We start from the raw sequence: 25,689 nt of genomic DNA, 5'->3' as shown, positions 1-25,689 counted from the left end.
GTGTGGTGGAGGCAGTGGAATTACTGGTCATTTCATTTAGTGAACAGAGAAAAGTGACCCAAGTAGGAGGTATTTTCTTTTCTTCTTCCCAGATAATAGAAAAGGAATAAAACAAGCATGTTATGATATTAAAATCACGTAGATCTTAAAGAAAAACCATAACTAACTTATCCAATTTGTTTTTATGTTAATGATGTGCAGGAACAGAGCAAAATGAGGTATAGATGTGCGCTGATCAATAAAAATGACTGGAGCTTTCTGTCCTAGAGGCTTGAATTGTAGGTAATGGTTTTTCTCAACACAGTTCTGAGACAGAACACACACCTGAGACTCTTTATAGGGCCGCCAGTTCTCCCTGGGCAGATAGGGCATAGACACTGGTCCCAACCCTGGTTCTATCTGTACTTGCTAGAGAGCTTCTACTCTTCAGCTTTCTTTAATTTCTTTAAAACTATGTACCTAATCTTTGGGTAGAAGTCATATTTCTACTGCTAGACTGTAAGTTCCTTGATAGCAAGAACTTTGTCACAAATGTTGCTGTATCATTCCCAGTACTTTTGTGCACAGTGGCCACTCATTAACTGTATGTTAAATAAATAGTAACATGAAAGTGATCTTTCCTAGATATTGGAGTCCAAGGAATAAGTTTCTGTGACTGCAGAATTCTTTTCAGATAATTCTGAGCACAGGTCACCCTAAGCCATGTGTTTTAATAAATGTTTTTGAGTTATATTTTCCCTGCTTTTATTAGATTCTTTATTATTGAAGTGTCAGATAAGAAGATATTCAATCAAGCTTCACTCTGGTAATTTTTTCATTCCACACATTAAACAGCTAAATAAATTGTTCTTGCCATTTCCATGTTAAAATTTAATATCCCAGAGCTACCTTGCCACCCAAATGTTCTTTAGTATTATTTATTATACTCTTATGCATTTTGATTAGGTTTCCCAGCCATAACCCAGTTGAGATTATAAAATCTTGTTTCACATGCCAACAAAAAGTGTGAAAGTCAAATTATCTGGGGGTAATGTTAGAGAACAGAGAACCTGTGGACATTCTGAGCAACATCTGTAGCAGCATTAGTGATAATTATGAGTTGCAATGAGTATCTGTAAGGATTATTAATTATAGGTGAAATGCATGCCTTCGGGAGGATTTTTAATCAGAGAAACGTAGGAGTTGGATGACATCCATAATTGATGGAAAGTGAAAAGGCACAGGAATGAGTCAAAGAAAATGCTACCTATAGCAAGACCGAGCCTTCATGATCAAATTTTAGGGCACTTCTTAAACTAAAAATACAGTTACATTTCCATGATTAAAAAAAGAAAAGAAGTCAAAGTAACAAGAGTCCTTAAAATTTGGCAAAAAGTGAAAAAAATACCAGACAATAACAGATTACAATAACAGAAGCAAATTGGGAAAACAAGTCAGTACTGACGGTGTAAAAGGTCCTAGAAGACAATGAAACAGACCTCATCACGATGTTCCACAGATGCTATATCCCTTCCCATCCCATTATTTCTCATGTTGAACAATGCCAAAAGCTCTCTTCCATACTGGACAGTCCTTCCTATGCCACCCAGAATGCATTCATCACTGCTTCATTCTTTAATCATTTACACTGTTAAAATAAGGCAACTATAACTTACTTTAGTTTTTATAGGCCCCGGCTGAATTACATTGAATCGCATTCCATATTTACCCCATTCAGCTGCAAGAGACCTAAAAATTTAAAAAAATAAAACACATCAAAAAGATTACACCATATTCTGAGAACCACAAATAACCAAGACTCACTGCATTCTTAATCCACACCAAAGTTTACTATAATACCCCTCTAGGTACATAATAGTATTATTTCCTAAGTTATAGATAAGGTAAAGTGAAGGTAAAGACAGGTGAAATCATTTTCCCTAGGTTATATGACCTAGGTCTAGCCCCAGAGTTTGTGCCCTGAGTCACTCTGCTGTACCACTACCATTTGTTTTAATGTCTTTACTCATTATGCCACTTATCATTAATACTGTAGAACAAGACATCCCGTATCAATACAGATTTTAGAGTAGGTATACACTAAGCATATAAAAACGTGAAAGCTTCAAGCCCTTCCCTCCCATTTTCTGGAGTTCAATACTACATTTACAAAGTTCATTATAATTTTACTTGTAACCCTGGGCACTGGACTCCAATGTCTGCAGCATCACAAGTACTTTAATTGAATAAGAAGTGAATTACACAGACTTAAAATATCAACCACATCCATGTTTAACTAGTCTTTAATATAATTGTTGAACTGAGCTTTAAAGGTAATAAAAATCTAATGGAGCCTTACTAAATGTCTTGAAGCAAAATATAACATTAAGAGAAAACATGGAAACTTGAAACAAACTGTTTGACAAACATACTTGACAGATCATTCTTTTTTTAAATATAAACTCATTTTATGAATTTATACTGTATGTATATTTGTGTGTATACAGAACTTAATTTAGTTTCAATTAATGAGGTGTATACAGAAACTTAATTTAGTTTCAATTAATGAGTTAGGGTAGCTTAAAAGTATAGATAATGCAAATGAGAAGACAGGAAGGGCAAGGAAAAAGAAAAGAAGAAGAAATACAAAGGGGCAAAGAATGAAATAAACCTCTAAATATATTATGATGTTTCATATGATTGTAATAGGCAGGTCACAAATTTCTATCCACTCTTTCTATACCCTATATAAAAAAGGTAAGCCTAATCAGTTACATGGTTCACTGTGTCCCCCAAAAAGGAGCAAACTAATGCTTCAGAAAAGCACAATTGTTTCTGATACAAAAATTAGAATATTTCTTCCAAGAAGATTTATAAAAGGAAAATTGTATAACATAAAAATGTCCTTAAGACATTGTATCTTTGCAGTGGATAAAAAAAGGATAAGTTGGGCTGGGGATGTGGCTCAAGCGGTAGCACGCTTGCCTGGCATGCGTGCCGCCTGGGTTCAATCCTTAGCACCACATACAAACAAAGATGTTGTGTCTGCCGAGAACTAAAAAAAATAAATATTAAAATTCTCTCTCTCTCTTTAAAAAAAATTAAAAGAATCAATAAAAGGGATGGATTTAAACTAAAAAGCTTAAAAAAAAGGATAAGTTTTATGAGACTGTAAGATATCCTTATTATAGTCAGACAGTACTTCAAAGGTCAATTCAGTAAAACCAGTTCTGTGTGATAGGGCACATGTGAAACAGTTCAGTCTGTTACTCTGACTTAGTCCATAGATGCATTTTATTTATTTATTTTTTAATTTTAGGTGAATAACAACCATACATAATAGTAGTCTTCACTGTGATATACTTTTTTACCTTAGATGCATTTTAGAAAAATGGGTGGGTAGCATCTCTTTCAGGCAAATCATACATAAAATAAAAATTGCTTCTCTGAGTGGTCCTTTTAATAATATTCATGACCATGCCTACCATAGGCATGTACTTACAGAACACCTACTCCAAAGTGCTGGAGAAGTAGTAACTTTATGTTTTAACAGAATTACTCAGCCAAGCAGAATCTGTCATCCAGTGAAATACTGAGCAACTTAGTAAGGAAATATGCCTAGAAGAAAAGCCATCCTATCTCTTCTAAGAGGTCTGCCAGATAAATCTGTTTCATGCTAGCACAATCTATCTGCTCTTGTTAAGCTAGGTTATATACTGAAGAACAGGATAAGGAATCTATCTCATTTGGTTAGATCTGCATGTTAAGTTGAGGTACAATATACTCAACACATGTTAGCCATTATTGTTCATGCAACAAATGTTGATCATAAACACCAACACTCTATAAGTACTGTGTAGTACCCAGTAAGGAAGTTAGTGTCTGTTCTCAAAAGAATAGTCTATCTGAAGAGATGCCAATTTGGTTGTATACTTGTTGTACCTGGAATAATGTAAAGTGTGTCATGGCTGCTTGAAGGACAAGATATCTACTCAAACTGAGAGGGCAGAGAAGGCTTCTCTGAAGAGGTGGTATGGAAGTTGGCACTTAAAAAAGATTGAGTTTGCTGCAGGAGGTGACGGGGATCCAGGCATATGGAGAAAGAAAGACAGCTCAGGCATATGCGTCAGTACGAGTAAAGGGCAAAGGTGCAGACAACATGCAATATTTGGGAATCTACAGGCCTTTATCCAGTTGACTGTGTACTATAAAGTAGAAAAAAGGGCTAGTTCAGGCTATAAAAAAAAGCACATATTTATTCAGCATTTATTAAGCTCAATATACTATGTAGAAACACAATGAAAAGCCACATGGAATCCAAGTCCTGAAAGGATATGAAATTGAAACTTCTAACAAAGAGTCAACGGTGCCAATGAAACAAATGCTGACATTACACAAATGCTATCATGTTTTCATCCTTTATTTCCAATTCTTTCTGACATTAAAAAAAAGTAATTATTCAGAACAAGATTTAACTTCTGAATAAAGTTTCTATGGTTTGACTGTGTCCCCAAAGGTCATGCATTAGAAATTTTATACTCAAACAATAGTTTGGGGAGGTGAGACCTAATAAGAGGTGATTAAGCCATGAGGGCAGAATAAATTAATGTTAAATCAGAAACGTGTTAGTTGTGGCGAGAATGGCTTCTCATAAATCAAAGTTGACTCCCCTCTTGCTTTCTCTTCATTTTGTGCCATGGAAAGATGTAGCAAAAAGGCCGTTGCCAGATTCTGGCAACTTGATATTGGATTTCCCAGCCTCCAAAATTATGAATAAATAAATCACTTCTTTATAAATGACCTGTTATAAATTACCCAGTTTCAGGGTTTGTTTTGTTTTTTGCTTTTTGTGGTGCCAGAGATTGAACCTGTATTCTACCTCTGAGGTACATTCCCGGCCCTTCTTTTCTTTTCTTTTATTTTTTATTCTTTATTTATTTACTGTTTTTGTAGTTGTAGATGGACAGCATGCCTTCATCTTGTTTATTTTTATGTAGTGCTAAGATAAAAATCAATGCCTCACACATGCTAGGCAAGTGCTCTGCCACTCAGCTACAGTCCCAGACCCCTCCTTTTATTTGAGACAGAGTCCCCACTAAATCTCCAAGGCTGGCTTTGAACTTGTGATCCTCGGTTTCTCTACTTGCTGGGATTACAGGTGTGCACCACCACATCCAGCTCAAGTATTCTTTCATAGCAGCACCAAATGGACTAAGATACAAAATAATTCTCTTTCTGTCTCAACAAATGTGTTACTGCAGATCTAAATGTTAAGAGTATTTTGGAACTTGAGGAAGAAGAGAACAGAAATGCAGTTCAACAAGCACTGAACATCAGCGATGTGCCAGAATCCTACAGGGTAATGAGGACACAAGAATACGATCCCTCTTCTCATAGATCTCATACCCCAGTGGGGAAGTCAGCTTTAATGTTATGTTTAAAAGTCTCTTTCCTTTCTCTGTGTCCCTGCTACATCAACATATTTTAAGTTCATCTAGAATCTATTTTTCAGTGTGTATGTCTTCTCACTAGATTGGATTAAACAAAGACTTAAGGCACAGAGAGTAAGTGATAATTAATTCTGTGTAATGAGGAAACATGACCATAGAGGTAATATGACAAGAATCTTTAAGTAGACAATATATCGTAGCAAATCCAACAACAGCCCAGTTAGAGACATAAAAATGTCTAGTATAAGCTAGGCATAGTGTGGTGCACATCTGTAAGCCCAGCAAGAAGGGAAGCTGGGGCAGGAGGACCACAAGTTTGAGGATAACCTCTATAACTTAGTGAGACGCTGTCTCAAAATAAAAAATAAAAAGGCTGGGGATGTGGCTCACTGGTAAAGCACCCCTGGATTCAATCCCCAACACCAAAGAAATTGTCTACTGGCATGTTTAAGGAAAAGTGAAACAATTCAATGGAAATTAAAACACAGGAATAATGGATGAAATGGTGTAAAAATATAAACAGGTAAAGACCAAGGCTGTTCTATTTCCATAACAACCACATCCTTGGTTTCTGCAGAAAGGCATGCACACAAAAAAACACTTATTGAATAAATTGATTAAAAACACAAAGGCCAGGGACAAGTCTGTTTAGAATGCCATACTTAGTTACAGCTTTTATTCCAAACACTAATGGAATATGAGTGAAGGTTTTTATCTAGGGAATATCATATATATACATATATATAAAGAACAATACTTCTGGTGAGAATGTGAACAAAAAATAAAAGGGGAAGAGGCTGAAAGGAAAGAAATATATTACAGGATTATTAAACCAGGCAAGCAATGAAAACCCCCATAACAACAAATACGATGGGGAAAACAAACTCAAAACGACATTGTAATCTGAAAAAGGAAAAGCCACTAACCTTGGCAAGTGCTCATGGACTGTGTTAGTCCCATTAATCTTGCACAGTAGAAAAAATAAAAGGATGAAGATGTGTTCACAAGTTTAGAAATGGCATTAGTAAAGACACATGGTAGAGTGGAAAAGGCTGTAGTCCTGTGGTACCTAATTAGTAGATACTGGCCCCAAGTGACTATTAAAATTTTTTTTCAAAAATTAGTTTCTCAGTCACAGTAGCTACATTTGAATCCAGGGCTACATGTGGCTGTTGTATATTGGAATTATAGGACATTTCCATTACTATAAAAAGTTCTATTTATAGTACTGCTACAGAAAAATAGGACTAATCCAGGAGAATGTGTATCTCTTAGTGAATTCAATTTGTCTTATTTTACTTTTCTTTGGGTGAAGACTAGAAAACAGGAATTTTAGTACCATGAGCTATCTTCAGCAAGAAGTAGTAAGGTAGTTCTCACTTGTTCATGGCTTCCACACCTGCTTTGGAAGAAGCACTTGGTACTACAAAACCAGATCCAGTCTCAGCATAAATGGTTGTAATGGCAAGAAATGCTGCTCCTGAAATGTTAAAGGATACAGTCAATTAATAATACAGCCACATCCATTTCCATCAGGAAGGCAATATTTACATGAACAGAATCTGATTCAAGGGAGTATCACAAAAACTAAAGTATTTTTTATTTTCTCTAAGAAAATTGCTATATCTTGCTACCAATCTTGCTGTCTTTAGATGGCCCAGTCTGTACATACTTAGAATTATACACCTAGTAAGTCAAAACAAAGGCTCTAACCTCAAAAATGTCCCTATAACATCTTCTATAATCAGCTAGTTGGGATTCCCATTAACTAAGTACCACTTAAATAAAAATAAGTAATACTTAAAAAAAATTATCATGAACTTATGCCTTTAGCCATGAAAGACTTATCCTCTTCTTGTAAACATCAAAAAAACTAAACAAAAAAACATGATACAACTATTTTCAGATACTGTACAAGGGGCAGAGAAGGACAGTGATACTTGAGAGAAGGAAAATGAATGAAAATGAGCCCTAAGGTCATCCTGGGGCCCTAAGATCATCTTGGGTTTTTGCCTAAAGGTACCACATAGACTGTGCCATAAGGAAAAATAATCCAAGCAGAAAATGACATTGAGCTAAGATAGCAATCAGAGTTTGGGGAGACTGAGGAAACTAAGCAGGGATGGAGCACCATAATTTTTCACAGTCTGCTTGAGTCTGGCCAAATGCTGAGGTATGCACATAAGAGTGAAATTCCATAAGGACAGGCAAAAAACAATTTCCAGGGAGCTCTAAGCTGAACAACTCCAGAGCTCACATAGGACAGGAGACACAGGAGCTCTAAAGAGCTTCATTGAACATTCAGCACTTTCAATAGAGAGCTCAAGAAAGAGAGCTTAGTAGGAGGGCTCAACTAGTCTGAAAGTAAAGGCTACTCTACACCTTAAAATGATTGAGCCAATCCACAAATAATTTATCTGCTTGCTAAAATAAAATTCAACATACCTCAAAAGGAAACTTAAAATAAGGAACACATATACAACAACAACATATTTCACAGCATGCAATCAAGAATTACTACACATAGAAAGACTTAGAAATATAACCAGGACAAAAATCAATTAACAGAAAGAATCTCAGAAATACCAGAGAATACAGAATGAGCAAAGACCTTTAAAAGGCTACTATAAACCAGACACAGCAGTGCACATCTATAACCCTAGTGACATGGGAGGCTAAGGTAAGAGGATTTCAAGTTTGAGACTAGCCTTGGAAATGTGGGGACACCTTACCTCAAAATAAAATAAAAGCATTGGAGATGTGCCCCTGAGTTCAAGTCCCAGTAGGGGCGGGGGGGTGGGGAGGGTGGAATTATTAACATGCTAAAAGATTTCAAAGAAAAAAATATAATGAAAAAAATAGAAAATAAAAAAATAGAAATAAATAGAATTTCTATAACAGAAAAATACTTGGAAAAAATTAAATGAATGAGTTTAGCTGCAGAAGAAAATATCTATGAACTTAAAGACCGAACAATAAAAGTATTCAAAACAAAGGACAAAAAGGGGAAATAGGTGACCAAAAATTTTTTAAAAGGCCAGAGCCTCAGTGACCTATGGAACAATATTGAACCTTCTAATATATGTAGAATTGGAGTCTACAAAGGAAGAAAAAAATACTTGAGAAAAAATTTCCAAATTTGGTAAAAACTGCAACTTTCCAGAGAGCTAAACAAATTCCAAGCACAATAAACAGAAGAGGGAAAAAACCCACTAAGGCATATTACAATCAACCACTTAAAAGCAGGGATAAAGAGAAAGGCTCAATAGCAGCTGAGAGGTGAGGTGGGATGGCTTCGTAATCAGGGGACACATAATATTTCTCATGATTTCTCATCAAAAACAGTATAAACTATAAGACCATGGAATGGTATCTTTAAGGTGCGTGGAGTCAACCCTGAATTCTATATCTAGTAAAAAAAAAAATCCTTCAAAAATTAAGGTGATATTTTCTGATACACAAATGCTGAGAGAATCCATTGCTACTAGACCTGCACTATAATATGTTTTGAAAAAATTTCATTAGGTTAAATGAAAGAAATACAGATCATCAGAAAAAATGATCAATATCAAAAATGGTAAATATGTAGGTGTTTTGGTCCAGATATGGAATGTCCATCAATGGCTCAGGTGTTAAAGGTTTGGTCCACAGTTGGTGGTGCTATTGGAAGGAGGCAGAAGCTAGTTAGAAGAGGTAGGTCATGGGGGTTGAGCATCTGAATGGTGTATCTTGTCCCTGGCTTCTCTTTCTGTCTCTGTCTTGTCTCTCTCTCTCTCTCTCTCTCTCTCTCTCTCTGTGTCTCCCTCTCTCATTTTTCTCTGAGCAGATGTACAACACTATCTCTTTCCACAATGATTATGGTCTCACCACAGGCCCAGACAGTGAAGCAGGCCAAACATGGATTGAAACTTCTGAAATCATGAGTCAAAAATGACTTTTGTTGTAATCCCAGAAGCTCAGGAGGCAGAGGCAGGAAAATCAAGAGTTCAAAGCCAGCCTCAGCAACAGTGAGGCACTAAGCAACTCAGTGAAACCTTGTCTCTAAATAAAATGCAAAAAAAAAAATAAAAAGACCTGGGATGTGGATCAGTGGTTATGTGCCCCTGAGTTCAATCCCTGGCACCTCCCCCCCGCCCCCCCAAAAAAGACAGAGAGATCTTTCCTTATTTAAGTTAATTTTCTCAGGTATTTTGTCACAGTGATGAAAAGCTAACAAACTCAAATGTTATGGCTTGGATGTGAGATATCCCCCAAAAGCTCACATGTAAGACAGTGAAAGGTTCAGAAGAGAAATGATTGGGTTGTGAGTCTTAACCCAATCAATGATTTAATCTCCTTATAAGGATTAACTAAAGTGGTAGGGTGTGGCTGAAGGAGGGGGAATTAGAGTGTAGCTTTGGGTATATATTTGTATCTGGAGAGTGGAATCTCCCTGTTTCCTAATCACTGTGATGTGAGCTGTTTCCCTCTACCACCCTCTCCTGCCATGATGTTCGGCCTCATCACGAGCCCTGAGGAATGGATCCATCCTTCAATGAACTGAGACCTCTGACACCATGAGCCCTCAAATAAACTTTTCTTCCTCTACAGTTGTTCTAGTCAGATCCTTTAATCATAGCAGTGAAGAAGCTGACTAAAACACACAGTATGTAAATAGAAGACATTTTCTTTTGATTTTTAAATTTCTTTTAAAAATAATTGACTTTATAAAAAAAACTAAAACAAGAAAAAATAAGTAAAAAGGGGGGAAAAACAGATGGTATAAAGGTACACTACAAATAATACTACGTATCGATTTCCATAGTATCCGCAATATTGCAGGTTCTCCATAAATAAAATAGATTACTGAAAAATTAAAAGAGTAATCTTTAGCTCCAAGGAAATCAGTGATTTTCTATGTCTTTAGATTCTGCACTGGGAAAAGAAAATATTCTAATATTTGCAAAAGGATCAAAATACATTTATATATTTTATAAAACATGCTTTAAGAAGTTTAAAAGACTATAAGGGAAGTATTTTGAAAAACATTTAGATAATTTCTTTTTTCTCTTCCACATATTTAGTTTCTCTTTCCCTCGGCATTTTCTTTTTCTCAGCACATGCTAGAGAACATGGAGGTGGAGGAGGGGGCAGGAGTACCATTTTGAGGATATGAAAAACAAGATCAGTGATGTTAGTCATTCTGGTGACTCCTTTTATATATCAACCTCAGCTTTCCAGGTCTCTGAAAACTCCTTTGCTTCCAAAATCTTACTCTGTTAGAGCGGAAGGATGCAGAACACTAGTGTACTTCATCACAGTGCCCAGACACCAGATGCTAACTGCATCTTTCTTATACTGAAATCTAAAAACCACCTCAAGAGTGCCAGTTACTTACACAAAACAAATGCTCCAACAGAAAGTGCACTATCTCTCAACTAAGATTAAATGGATGTTTTTTCCAAGTGTGGGAGAGAAGAAGTTAAGCCTTTATATGTCATTTAGAGGCCAAAAAAGAAAAGTTATTGCATACTTCTCTTTCTCCCTATAGGTTTTATTACTACTTAGAATTAAATACTGCTCATTTTTTATTTTCCCTGAGCATAAACAGGAAGAGAACTTTGAAACTGCACTGTTCCAATAGGAATGAACGCTGCACGGTGAAACAATTAGCAGCTAGACTTCAAAAACAAACAGTGGGACCAGAAGTTCAAAGTAAGAAATTGCCAGATTTTCAGGGCTAGTCACAGATACATTTTCTTTTTGTAGGAAAGCCAGTCATTTCAATGAAAATAATCACCATAGAAGGTGTTTGTAAGTAGCAAGTTTCTAACAGCCCAATACAGACAACAAAAATGAATTTATGTTAATTTACTGAGGCCAAGAAAATGGACAAAGGGGGCAATATTAGGCTACAAAATGGAACCCAGAGCTAGGCCCAGAGGCACATGCCTGTAATCCCATTGGTTTAGGAGGCTGAGGCAGGAGGATTGTAAGTTCAAAGCCAGTCTCAGTAATTTAACGAGACCCTAAGCAACTTAGTGAGACTCTGTCTCTACATAAAATATAAAAAGGGCTGGGGATATGGCTCAGTGGTTAAGTGCCCCTGGGTTCAATCCCCAGTATCAAAACAAAAACAAACAAACAAAAAAAAAAAAAAACCTCAACAGAGAGACCATGGAACAGAATACAGAACCCAGAAATAAATCCATGTACTTACATAATAGTCAACTAATTTTTGACAAAAGTGCCAAGAATATCAAGAACAGGCACAGTGGTGCATGCCTATAATCCCATTAGCTTGGGAGGCTGAGATAGGAGAATTACGAGTTCAAAGCCAGCCTCAGCAACTGCAAGGCAATAAGCAACTCAGTGAGACCTTGTCTCTAAATAGAATACAAAATAGGGCTGAGGATGTGGCTCATGGTCAAGTACCCCTGAGTTCAATCCCTGGTACTAAAAAAGAAAAAAAAATATGCTGGAGAAAGGACACTCTTGTCAATAAATGGTGCTAGAGAAACAACTGAATATTCACATGCAGAAGAATGGAACTAAATCTCTACCTTTGATCAGTTTCAAAACTTAACTCATAATGGATCAAAGACCCAAATCTAAGACCTGAAACTATAAAACATAGAGGTAAAAATTCAGGATATTGGAATGAGCAAGAATTTTTTGCATAAGCCCCCAAAAGCACAAGCAACAAAAACAAAAATAGATGAATAATATTACACCAAACTAAAAAGCTTCTGCATAACAAAAAAAACAACAGAGTGAAGAAACAACCAATAGAATGAGAGACAATGTTTGCAAACTATTTATCCAAGCAGAGATTAATGTCCAGAACATATAAGGAACTCAAAAGCTCAACAGCAAAAATACATACAATTTAAAATAGGCAAATGATCTGAACAGACATTTCCCGAAAGATAATATACAAATGAGTATATGAAAAAAAATGCTTAATATCATTAATTATCACGGACATGCAAATCGAAACTAAATAAGATACTATTTCACCCCAGTTAGAATAGCTATTATCAAAAAGACAAAAAACTACAAATGCTGGCAAGGATGTAAAGAAAGGAGAACTAAAATTGCCCTGTGTAATTCCAGTGGGAGAGGATTCTAAAAGCTGTTCTCCCCAGACTTGGTCAGATATACCTTTTCCCTTTATTGTCTCTGCTTTGTATTCTTTCACTGTAAAGAACCATACCCATGAGTAATAACTAAAAAATATAAATGAAATTTAAAATTATGCCAGCCTGTCCTCATTATTCTAAAATGGAAAAAATTGTGTAATACAGAAATATTAAAAATCACACTGCATATTAAAATAATAAAATATACATAAGATTGGGTCCAATTTCAGAAGAAGATTCAAAAGCTCTAAAATCTTGTTTCAATACAAAGAAGGAAAAGTATACCAGTTAATGAATAGTTTTGGTTCCAATGGCCAACAGAGATGGCACTGTTATAGTTAAAGCTTCGTCCCAGGGTTTCATAAACTGACTTCCAGACCACTCACGTATAATCGAATTAAGCCTTTATTGAAGCGCACCGGTGGCGGCTGACCAGAACATAAAGCTGTTCCCCTGATCAGTCCTGAACAATTGCATGAACACTCCTTATAAGCCTGAAAACCGCAAAAGGGATGTTCAGGGGGTCTAGCCAATGCAAGCAAGCCAGGTTACAGAAGCGGGACACTGCAGTCAAGCGGAGGGAAGCCTAATCAATCACAGTTAGCCCAGTCACCCCACTTACAGAAACAGAGCCCTGTTACCCTAGTTACAGAAACAATACCCCATTAGGTAGTTTTGTGTTCTTAAAGGTTTCTATAGCAAAAGGAAAAGAACATCTTGCCCCAGTCATGACTCTTCTACTTGGCATGGTTGTTTTACAAATGAAGTCATAAAACAAATAGAGTCACATTTGCTCCTACTGCCACAGCACAGTATAGTACAAAGATACCTGGGCTACCAACTACTCATCTACCTCACAGAAAATGCCCCATTTTGAAACTAATAATATCATTTTTTGATATCATTAAAAAAATTTTAATAATCTGTAACTTGAGCTTATTCTACATTTGACTTCGCAGCTACTCTGCTACTTTCATTATAATCTGACTCCTGGCCTCACAGTTACAAATACATATATACCCACATCTCAAACCCAGATTCTGCCATAACCCTAGTGGCAACACCCACGTAGATAAAATCATAAATCCTATAGCTCTATGACATCCCACCCCCACTGATCTCCAGTTCTTCTCCAATTAGGCCATCACCTGATCTATGTTATCATTACAAAATAATGAATACAGTGCCTCACTCTTAGGATTCAATCCTTCCAATCCTCTCACACCTTTATACTACATGTATTTCTTAAAACTTTGTTATAAATTCTTGGTGTTTCTTTTCCTTCTTTAGGCTTATAATTTCCTCCTACTCTAATTTTCTGATGCTCATGCTGGACTATTACATGAATTAATCACTCAATTCCTTGCCGTCATCTCTTAAACCATTCACCCAAACTGCCTCTCCATGCTTACCTAGAAGGAGTTTGATACTGTTACAAATGTGGGTGGATGTCACTGGAAAGATGTGTCTACACATTTCATCTGGGCTCTCAACTCATCAATTCTCAATATACATAATAAGCTCCTCCACCAGTGTTTAGGATTCACAACTCTTAAAACTAGATCATGTTTTTATTGGTTGTGTCTCTTTCTCCTTCATCTTTAACACCTCTTTTCTTTGGGTCCTCCTCTGAGCCATTAGTCAAGGTCTTATCTGCACTCCGAACCTATCTCTTCCTAAAACCCTCCAGTTAAACATTACCCATCTCCAGAGGATAAAGTCCATATCTCTTAGCCTCATCTCCTGCCTCTCCAGGAATTGTATGGTACCCCTTGTACCTTTAAACACACAAGTAAGTGATTGTTTGCAGTTTTACCTCTTCTATTATTATTGCTGGCAAATAATCTTACCACAATCATAAGCAGAGAAACTTTTCTTTGATGAGGAACTCAAGGAAATCTGTTTCTCAGTCATTTTTCAATAAAGCATAGACTAATAGCTAAAAAGCATCAATGCTTTTAAAGTTAGCCAAATGCCGACATAATTTTTTAAGAAAATTGAGCAACACTTTATAAAGGAATATTATCTATTAAGTAACAACTCTTCTTGTTCAAATCTTTAATATACCACATTCTCATATAGGTTGCAACCTGCAAGTTTAATTACAATAAGTGGTAACTAGGGTTCTGGTTTTTCTAATCCCTCTAATTATGAGTCATAAGCTAAAGTTCAGGTACTTAACAGTCCCCTAAAAGAAGCCTAAAAATACACTTACAGAGGAAATTAACATTTTTATTTAATGGCTAACCTGAATTAGCTTGGGCCAGGCATTATTGTTAATAGAAGAGAAAGAGATACAGAGAAGTAACTTGCCCCAGTTACACTACTAATAAGTAGTGTAATCAGGCTAAGCCATTTGGTTCTAGAGCCATCATTCTTTACTACTATATAAAAACAGTCTCCCCACAAAATTTCCTACTACATAGTTAAAAAGAAAAAAAGATTTCTTTTCAAAATTCACAAATCACCTAATCTTTACATTATCTTCACAAAATAACAAAGACACATGGTTACTCCATGATTATTTAATAAATGGAAGTGAAATCTTCCACTCAACTGGCAAGGATTTCTAGCAAAAAGGGATTTTAAAAGGATACTAATGTTGCCATAAAAATTTCAATTGATTACCAAAAGTATGTTTTCAAATAGTCTCTAAATGCACTTAAAGAAAGCATTGGACATGATCCAAACAATGTGCCCATATAGTTCTTATATACTTAAAATCTCTACAACACACACCTTACATTCACACTGCTGACAAATATGCAAAGCCTATTCTGCTCTCCTCCTTCTGTTCTAACATAAGCCATTTGCCTTCATTCTATTGTGAGCTATCTGGTTATCTTCTTTTCCATCTAAAGGTAAAGTTGAAGGACACAATTGAAAGAAGGGTTAAACATAGCACAAGAGTTAATAACAAGAATCAACAAATGGGACTTACTTAAACTAAAAAGTTTTTTCAAAGCAAGAGAAACAATAAGAGAGGTAAACAGGGAGCCTACATCCTGGGAACAAATTTTTACTCCTCACACTTCAGATAGAGCCCTAATATCCAGAGTATACAAAGAACTCAAAAAATTAAACAATAAGATAACAAATAACAAAATTAACAAATGGGCCAAGGACCTGAACAGACACTTCTCAGAGGAGGACATACAATCAATCAACAAATACATGAAAAAATGCTCATCATCTCTAGCAGTCAGAGAAATGCAAATCAAAACTACCCTAAGATACCATCTCACTCCAGTAAGATTGGCAGCCATTCTGAAGTCAAACAACAACAAGTGCTGGCGAGGATGTGGGGAAAAGGGTACATTGCTGGTGGGACTGCAAATTGGTGCTGCCAATTTGGAAAGCAGTATGGAGATTCCTGGGAAAGCTGGGAATGGAACCACCATTTGACCCAGCTATTGCCCTTCTCGAACTATTCCCTGAAGACCTTAAAAGAGCATACTACAGGGATACTGCCACAATGATATTCATTGCAGCACAATTCACAATAGCTAGACTGTGGAACCAACCTAGATGCCCTTCAATAGATGAATGGATAAAAAAAAAATGTGGCATTTATACACCATGGAGTATTACACAGCACTAAAAAATGACAAAATCATGGAATTTGCAGGGAAATGGATGGCACTAGAGCAGATTATGCTTAGTGAAGCTAGCCAATCCCTAAAAAACAAATATCAAATGTCTTCTTTGATATAATGAGAGCAACTAAGAACAGAGCAGGGAGGAAGAGCAGGAAGAAAAGATTAACATTAAACAGAGACATGAGGTGGGAGGGAAAGGGAGAGAAAAGGGAAATTGCATGGAAATGGAGGGAGACCCTCATTGTTATACAAAATTACATATAAGAGGTTGTGAGGGGAATGGGAAAATAAACAAGGAGAGAAATGAATTACAGTAGGTGGGGTAGAGGGAGAAGATGGGAGGGGGAGGGGAGGGGGGATAGTAGAGGATAGGAAAGGTAGCAGAATAAAACAGTTACTAGTAGGGCATTATGTAAAAATGTGGATATGTAACCGATATGATTCTGCAATCTGTATTTGGGGTAAAAATGGGAGTTCATAACCCACTTGAATCTAATGTATGAAATATGATATGTCAAGTGCTTTGTAATGTTTTGAACAACCAATAAAAAAAAAAAGAAAGAAGGGTTAAATACATCCTCAACTACCTTTGTGTATTTCTACAAGGTTTCACTGAATGAACAAAGGACCATCTTTGTGCTTCACAATAAGAACAGTAAACAGCCAGGCACAGTGACACAAGCCTAAAATCCCAGCTGCTTAGGAGGCTGAGGCAGGAGGATCACAAGTTCAAAGCCAGCCTCACAACTTAGCAAGGACCAACTTAGTGAGACCCTGTCTCTAAAAAGAGAAGGCTGGGGATGTGGCTCCGTGGTTAAGCTCCCTGGGTTCAATCGCTGCTACCAAAAAAAATACAATGATAAGGAAAAAGTGGAGAAAGAATATAAAGGGATAGAAAGGGTTTTACAGGTAAGAAAGAAGGAACGGGCCTTGTTGATCTTGATGGGTAGGAAAAGGAGACTTCTACCATGAAACAAGAACAACATGCAGCCTGGGTTTTAAATGCTGAAGTCTACATTATAGCCTCTAATGAGGGAGTCCTTCATTGAACAGTGGGACTGAAGCTGGGCTAAATGATTCTGAATGGCTTAAAGAATGACTCTAGTCAGACCATGCATAAGGGGGCAAACTAGAGCTGTTCTGGACGGACACAGATTGGACAGGTTGAGGGCACTGGATTATGGAAGATGAGGGAAGAGTAACTTATTATAGTAGCCTTAACTGTTTAAAATGTTTAGTAATACTAATTCAACAAAATAACTCTTATTATAGATCAAAAACATCACCTGTTGTGAATTTCAAAGCTACCTGTTGATTCTAGTATTTAACAGAAAAATTCAGTCTTTATGCTATCCATATCCCTTGTGAGTAAACCTTCAAACCCTTTCCGGTGACTGCCCCAATATCTTTCCTTGATTGATTCTTACATGCTGAGCCACTTAACATACTTTTGATCACAGATTACTGTGCATTTCTGATCCTGAACTGACTTCCAGGTTCATCCACATTGACACAATTGAGAGGTCATCTTAGCACTTGAATTCTTTCACTGTTGATCCATTGCTAGAATAGACCCTTCTGTACTGTACTTTCCTTGGCCCAGGGGTCCAAGTTCTCCAAACTCTGTCAAGTTACATCAATAACTGACAGGAATCTTGGAAGAATAAAAACTGGCTTCCATCTTTTAAAAGTCTTACCTAATATATTTTTAATGAAGCCCATAGAATTTTAATCCAATGTGATGAATAAAAATAGATCAAAGTCTATGTTAAAATGAAAGACAATAATGAGAAAAAGTCAGACAGAAATCTAAGGGTCACAGAGATGGGCAAGAGAAGAAATGAAAGAGATAATGAGGCAGAGAAAGACAAAACGATGAAAGAGATGAAGATAAAGAGAGAAACAGATACCCCGAAATGAAAAGTTCACAAAGGCAGAGAGAGAAATAAAGACACAAGCAAGAGGTAGAAGAGAGAAAAAAATCAGAAAGATACAGAGAAACAAAAGAAAGATACAAAGTCCAGAAAAGAGAAGTGGAGAGAGAAGTAAGCCCATTCTTCCTGTCCTCCTTCCCAAATTTATCTATTCCTTCTGAAAATAAATAAAAAATGTATATAAACTTCAAATCTAAATCATATTTACTTTGCTGCAGTGAAATGACCAGATACTTAAATTTCAACAAGCATTACAGGGAAAGGATGGAAGTTATTAGTATCCAAAAACAAACAAACAAACAAAAAGAAGCTGTGCCTCTGCATCATCATCCTTCTACCCTTTCTCAAGCTTGATTGAGGATTATCCATGTTGTACAGAAGAAGACATTAAACCTCAGAAGACAAAGCCTTCTGACTCAGGAAGAGGAACCTGGCCAGCTCCATGCCTGCCTTTCTCCCCTCCCTTCTCAAAGGCCATCCTGATGATCAGGAGGATTCTTCCTCCTTGTCCTTGTCCAGAGTGTTCTCTACCCTCTCTGAAAAGCACCCCCTCATTCAAGGTACAAGCCCAACTTATTCAAGGACAGAGTCTTGTCCACCTCTGCTTCAGGCATGCAGCATAGGGCCCGGTACACGCAAGTCATCAGTTTTTTTTCAATGAATATATTAAGTTGGTCCTACACATAAAGGTGTACATACACATATATACGTTATACATGTTTACTATGTATGTCAACAGAACTTGAATAAAGTTGTTTATAATACTAACCAAAATATTGTAGTAATTTCCATCTACATCTACTCCCCCTCAAGTATTCTCAATCTCATCGATGTCATCACCATCCAGACTGTTCATCCCAGCTACAAATCCCTTTATCTAATTAGTAAAGCCTCTAGTTCGTATTTTCTATGCATCTCCTACTTTATCTCCCATGCCATGTATCCACATGCCAAAATTAAAAAAAAAACAAAAAAAAAAAAACAAGATCTCCTGAATGAGTCTCTTTAAACTTTTCCATGCCCCACATTGTTGCCAGTAACCTTTTGAATTAAGTCACGTTCTTAATGAAATACTCTCAATGGAAAGAATTAACATCAAACTCCCTATTTTGGTATTGGGCACTCTCCTGGCTATACCTCACCTACCTCCCCACAATCATTCCCTAGCTTTCTCTGTCCTTCTCTATCCACATCATTCCCTAAAAAAACACTTCTTTTTTTCCCCTTCACCAGACTTCTCTATCCAGGGACAACACATTTCCTTGCCTTCCCTTTTCCACATCTACTTTTTTTTTTTTTAACATTCAGCTCAAATTTCATTTTATTCCTCAATCTGCTGACTGACGCTAGGGAGAGGAAGTCATTTCTGTATCTGGATTTCTAATGCCCTTGAAACATGTATATATTATGGCTTACATCTAACATATAGCAGTTATTTAAACATCTTTTCCATTACAAAGTAAGTTGTGTAAGTAAAGATTGTCTCATTTTCTTTTTTAAGTGTCCCAGGGTTTAGTACAGAATCTGTAGAGAGGAGAGACCTAATAAATACGGGAAGAATAAACAAACATACCTTTCTGTGCTTTAATAAGCTGTTTTCCAATTTCAAGTGTCACATAGGCCGTGCCATTTAGAACTATGTCTGTTATGGTCTTCCAAGCATTGGGAGAGAGTCTTTCAGTGGGTGAAATAAAATTTCCTGCTGCGTTGTTTATCACGATCTAATAAGTAGATAAGGCAAGTTATAGAAACTTTCAGATAAGGTAGAATATTTTCCCACTAGGGCTTTTATTTTTGAAGCTTATTAATCCAAATAATATAATACGGCTTAAGTTCATAGTCAGCCTTTATAACAATACTATGAGATTGGGTTCAGTTTCATGTTCTTGGAGTCTGAAAATCTCCTATTATTTCCCAAGTTCAGAATCCTAACACGTCTTTAAATTGGGGTAGTTCTATTATTAAGAAAAAAAAAAGACAGAGTAAGCATGTTTATCATGTAACTACACTATTTCAGGGAACCTCAAGAAATGCCTCTGGATTTCTATTATTTACTTTTTAACTTAATGAAACTCTTGGTCATTGACCTGTTTCTTCAGGATCAACTGCTTAGTTGTATGACAGATTCAATATTATTAGATGGTTTGAAAATATCTTTAATGTAGAAAAGTACTTACTTTGAGATTATTGGAAGAAATGGCTTATCTCTAATAAATGGACCAAATAAAATGTCCATTTATATCTCAGGTTTTAGAAGGAGAAATTTGGAACTTCTTGTAGTTTTTCTTACTTGTATTGTTCTCCTCCACCGAGAGATAATCAAAAGTTATTAAGAAAAGCAAAGACCATGAATCATATAAACTAGATATTGTGTTCTTGGACTAACTGCTCTTGTTATTTCATAATCTTATTACATAAAGTGAAATCAAGTTTGTTCCATGATTATAAATGCATTTTTAAAGTATTCCTGAAAGAAAGAAGGGTAGCAGTCCACTTAATCTTTTCCCTGCTTTGAGCCGAATTAGCATTTTCCTAGGGACAGAAAACATGTGCTTCTCTGTACAGCCCTTGCTCACATCAAGAGTTTATTTCATTTTTGCATCCTGATGGGTGTTATCAACTTCAAATGACTCTCACTTTGTCTTCATCACCATATGCTTACATCAGGAAGTCCTGCGACTTTGATCAGTTCCAACACAGTCTTGTGAACCATATCAGGATCCCTCACATCACACTGAAGTGCATGAACCTGCATAAAACAAAGAGAAAAAAAGAATTCTACACTCCCCAGACTTCCTAAACCAAAACAGGAGTAAATTGTTTAAACATGTTATAATTCACAAATTTAATTTAAATGACTGCTTTTGAATTTACCTTATTTCCAGTTTGAGAAGAAATTTGTTCTGCAGTAGCTTTCAAAACATCAATCTTCCTAGAAATAAACACATGGTATAATGCATGAGTTCTGAAATGACTTCATATATTTTTCTTTTTAATTCCACAAATTAGAATCTACAGCTTAAAGTAATGCATTTTTGAGAAAATATGAGTTATATCTACATACAAATCAATTTGAATGAATTTATTTTAAAAGTTAAATTCGAACCATTTTTATATATTTGATAGTAATTCACTGAACTGAACACTTTTGTGGGGGGGGGGGGCGGAGGTACCAGGGATTGAACTCAGGGGCACTCAGCCATTGAGCCACATCCCCAGTTCTGTTTGGCATTTTATTTAGAAAAAGGGACCCACTGAGTTGCTTAGCACCTCACTTTTGCTGAGGCTGGCTTTGAACTCACAATCCTCCTGCCTCAGCCTCCCAAGTCACTGGAATTACTGGCATATGCTACCAAATTGAGCACTTTTATACCAGTTACTTTGACAAATATTTAAATTATTTCCTTAATTATAATCATTGTACCTGTTTTTTCCACCGGAGTCAGCTTTACAAAAATTAAAAATAAATACATTTATGTTATAATGTCAGTAAGTTGTTCAAATAACCTATATGCCTTCCGAAACTTATGTCCTTGAAATATATAAAATAAACCATGAATATAAAACTATATAGTAGTAAAATGAAAATAAAACTCTTAAAAACATTGCAACATAAAAACAAAAATGTTCTGGTCAATGAGCATTCATGAGTGACACAGTAACTGTCATTCAGATACCTAAAATTTTATACCACTCAAAACTGGAAGAAGGGGTGGATCTTGTGCTAGTCTCCAGTGCTCCAGAATTATAGATATAGGGTACCAGATATGCCTAAGTAAGAAGATACACATTCCACTTGGTTTTACCCTTCCCAGATTCATCACAACAGATGTGTTGAAATATCTGTGCATCTAAAAGAAAGTGGAAGGAAAACTTCTAATATCCTGCTACAAGGTTAATTATCAATTGAAGCAGTAATCACAATCACTCCCACTGAAAAATAAAGGAGCCTCAACATAGTACTTTTTTTAAAAAAATACTTTTTTAAGTTGTAGATGAACACACCATCTTTATTTATTTTTATTTATTTATCTTTATGTGGTGCTGAGGATGGAACCCAGGGCCTCACACATGCCAGACAAACACTGGACCACTGAACTACAACCACAGCCCAACATAGTACTTTTTAACTTCATACACAGAAAAAAATAAAAAAATCTATGGGCTGGATTTGGGAAAAGTAAATATTATCATTTCCTTAATTTTCTTTGTTTCTATCATCTCAATCATAATGACTTTTTCCAAGGAAATTTATTTAGTAATCTGCAGAATACTTCATATAAGATTAGGATGCAAATCAAACAATCCAGCAAGCAGTGTTTTCAATATTATGACACAGACAGGTTCTTCACCAGACTCTGAAGTGAAGGGCTGAGACTGACTTACCTGCTGGCTATCACACATTGAGCACCTAGGCTGGACAGAAAAGTTGTCATGGCTTTGCCAAGGCCAGTACCTCCTCCAGTAATGAACGCCACTTTTCCTTGAAAGCTATTAGGTGGCAGCATCACTTTTTGAAGGGGAGGAAAGAATTTAGACTGTGAAGCTTCCATGCTTTGATATAATATTTTTGTTCCATAACTGAAAAACTAAAAGGAAAAAAAAACAAAATGAAACAAATTGAACTGCAGACATAAATTTGCACAAGAGATATTTAAAATTTATTCTTGAATTTAATATTAATTAAGTTCTTGGATTAATACAAATGTACTGCAAACATGATTATTATATTTAATAAATTATTATTCTTTTTCTTTTTGAGTATTAAGTAATATATGAAGGGGTTAAAAAACATGGGTTCTAGAACTATAGACTAAATAGTGTGAAATTTTCTCCCTAGTCATATAGTCAACAGAAAGTTATTTAACCTTTCTGTGCTTAAATTTCTTCGTCTATAAGATGGGAATAAAAGAACTCTCTTCATAGGATTACCTGAAATAACTATGACTATAGTATATACATATAGCTATATATATATATATATATATATATATATATATATATATATATATATATATAAAATATATAAAACACATTAGTATGCACTATATGTTCTATACATATGAACATTATTATTTGCAGGTGTTTTGCTTAAATTTTACTTTAAAAACTGATATAAAACATTTTAATTTTTTAAAAGAATAATTTGGGGACTGGGGCTATAGTTCTGTTGGTAGAGTGATTGCCTTACATGCATAAGGCCCTAGGTTCAATCCCCACTAACCAAAAAAAAAAAAAAAAAGAATAATTTGGATAAATATCACACTTCATTTTTGAATTACTGAAGAAAATTATTTTAAAAATTTTAATGCTAATTACATCAAATGCCTCTATTTTGTTTTTTTCTAACCAATAAATTTAGAACAGAAATTTATAATCACATTACATTTGAAAACCACTGATATTCTCTCACAGTTAATTATAAAAACACACTGTAAGAGTTTAACATAACAAACAACAGGAACTACCATTCATTAAGTGGTTACCATATGCCAGGGTCAGATATTAAACTACCTAATCACCACAACTATCACATGAAATAGTTATTTTTTTTTAATCCCATGTAGAGGAAGGGCTCAGACAGATTAAAAATATTAAGCAAGTACAGGACTAAGATTCAAACATGGGCTGACAGACTCTGGAGCCCTCCTCTGATAACCACCTTGTATGTTGCTTCTATCTAGTCTCTGAGCTCCTACTTAATAATCACATATGGGAGGTATGTAATATTCCCCCACCAGGAAAACAATCGCAAGGTCAAAACTCCAGAATCTCATCTTTTCCTGCTAGAGTATTCCTATAAGCTAAATAAGCTGCCAACAGTTGATCCAGGATCCAGAAACTTACCCTAAAGAAATAATCAGAAATATGATCAATGATTTAGAGTAAGGTTGTTTTTCAACTGAAAATTACATAAAATGTTTATGATGTAATATTGAGTAAAAAAAGAAAAATATAGTGTATTTTCTTAAATAAAACCAAATGCTCAGGAAAAAAAAGACTAGAAGGAAATAACAGCAGTAAGCAGTAGACTGAATATTTACCATCTACCAAGATCTATTAGACTTTCCTCCCCCGTTTACTTCCCTCCCCTCTTCCTTTACTTCATATACTAAATTCTGTTGCCATTCTCATTTTATAGATGGGGAAACTGAAGCACAGAAATATCATGTACTGTATTTTTATAGACAAATAATAATAAGCACTTCACTACTCATTTATATAGTTCTACTTATTTATAAAGTACTTACACACTAAGTACTTTATATGATCCACCAATAATGTGAAGAGAGAGCCTACAGAATGGGAGAAAGTCTTTATCACATGCCCCTCAGATAGAGCATTAATCTCCAGGACATATAAAGAACTCAAAAAACTTAACACCAAAAAACAAATACTCAATAAATAAATGAGCTAAGGAAATGAACAGACACTTCACAGAAGAAATACAATTGATCAATAAATATATGAAAAAATGTTCAACATCTCTAGCAATTAGAGAAATACAAATACACTGAGATTCCATCTCACTCCAGTCAGAATGGCAATCATCAAGAATACAAGCAATAATAAATGTTGGCGAGGATGTGGGGAAAAAGGTACACTCATACATTGTTGGTGGGACTGCAAACTCGTGCAACCACTATAGAAAGCAGTATAGAGAGTTCTTAGAAAATTTGGAATAAAACCATCATTTGACCCAGTTATGCCACTACGCAGTTTATAACCAAAGGACTTAAAATCAGTATACTATAGTGACACAGCCACATCAATGTTTATAGCAGTTCAATGCACAATAGCTAAACTCCAGAATCAATCTACGTGCCCTTCAACAGATGAATGGATATAGAAATTGTGATATATATAAACGATGGAATATTACTCACCCTTAAAGAAGAATGAAATTATGGCATTAGCTGGTAAATGAATGGAACTGGAGATTATTATACTTAGCAAAATTTGTCAATCCCAAAGAAACAAAGGCTTAGTGTTTTCTCCCATATGTGGATGCTAATTCACAAAAAGGGCCAGGGGGCTAGGGAAGAATAGAGGTATTTTGGACTAGACAGAGGGGAATAAAGGAAAGGGAGGGATACAGTATGGTGGTAGGAATGATAACAGAATGAATTGGATGTTATTATCCTATGTGCACATATGATTAAACAATTGGTGTAACTCTACATCATATATAACCAAAAGAATAAGAAGTCATACTCCATTTATAAATGATGTGTCAAAATGCATTCTACTGTCATGTATAATAAGAACAAATTAAAGAAAAAAAGTAATTTATGTGATCCAAATCTAAGATCTGACTTCAGAGTCTATCCTTTATAGTTATTATCTATAAGTAATGGAATTATGGATAATTATTTAATTTTTATTTCATTTTGGTTGGTTTTAAATACTTACAAAAATCTATCAAGTATTATTTGATTTCATAATCATAAAAAATGTTATTGAGAGATAAAATTTGAGAATGTATGTAAAAAAATTGAAGATAAATTGACAAATCTGGTTATGTTCCATGCCAGTCATATTTCTTTTAACTTCATATTGACAAAGCTTTTTTTTTTTTTTTGGAATCCTTTTGCCACGTTTGATA

The 25,689-nt window shown here is 35.5% G+C and overlaps 1 protein-coding gene across 1 annotated transcript in view; it reads right to left on the bottom strand.

Moving 5' to 3' along the window:
- Nucleotides 1-25,689, bottom strand: part of Decr1 (2,4-dienoyl-CoA reductase 1) — a 38,061-nt gene that overhangs the window by 1,286 nt on the left and 11,086 nt on the right. Inside the window, exons 2-7 of the mRNA XM_076836346.1 lie at nucleotides 22,470-22,672; nucleotides 20,958-21,015; nucleotides 20,746-20,832; nucleotides 19,657-19,804; nucleotides 6,810-6,909; nucleotides 1,656-1,728 (exon numbers count right to left, since the gene is read on the bottom strand). Of these exons, the coding sequence (XP_076692461.1) occupies nucleotides 1,656-1,728; nucleotides 6,810-6,909; nucleotides 19,657-19,804; nucleotides 20,746-20,832; nucleotides 20,958-21,015; nucleotides 22,470-22,672 (669 nt within the window). The remainder of the gene's footprint in view (nucleotides 1-1,655; nucleotides 1,729-6,809; nucleotides 6,910-19,656; nucleotides 19,805-20,745; nucleotides 20,833-20,957; nucleotides 21,016-22,469; nucleotides 22,673-25,689) is intronic.

The sequence above is a fragment of the Callospermophilus lateralis genome, chromosome 16, assembly GCF_048772815.1.
Source record: "Callospermophilus lateralis isolate mCalLat2 chromosome 16, mCalLat2.hap1, whole genome shotgun sequence".
NCBI lineage: Eukaryota > Metazoa > Chordata > Mammalia > Rodentia > Sciuridae > Callospermophilus > Callospermophilus lateralis.
This window is presented reverse-complemented; position numbering and strand designations above follow the sequence as displayed.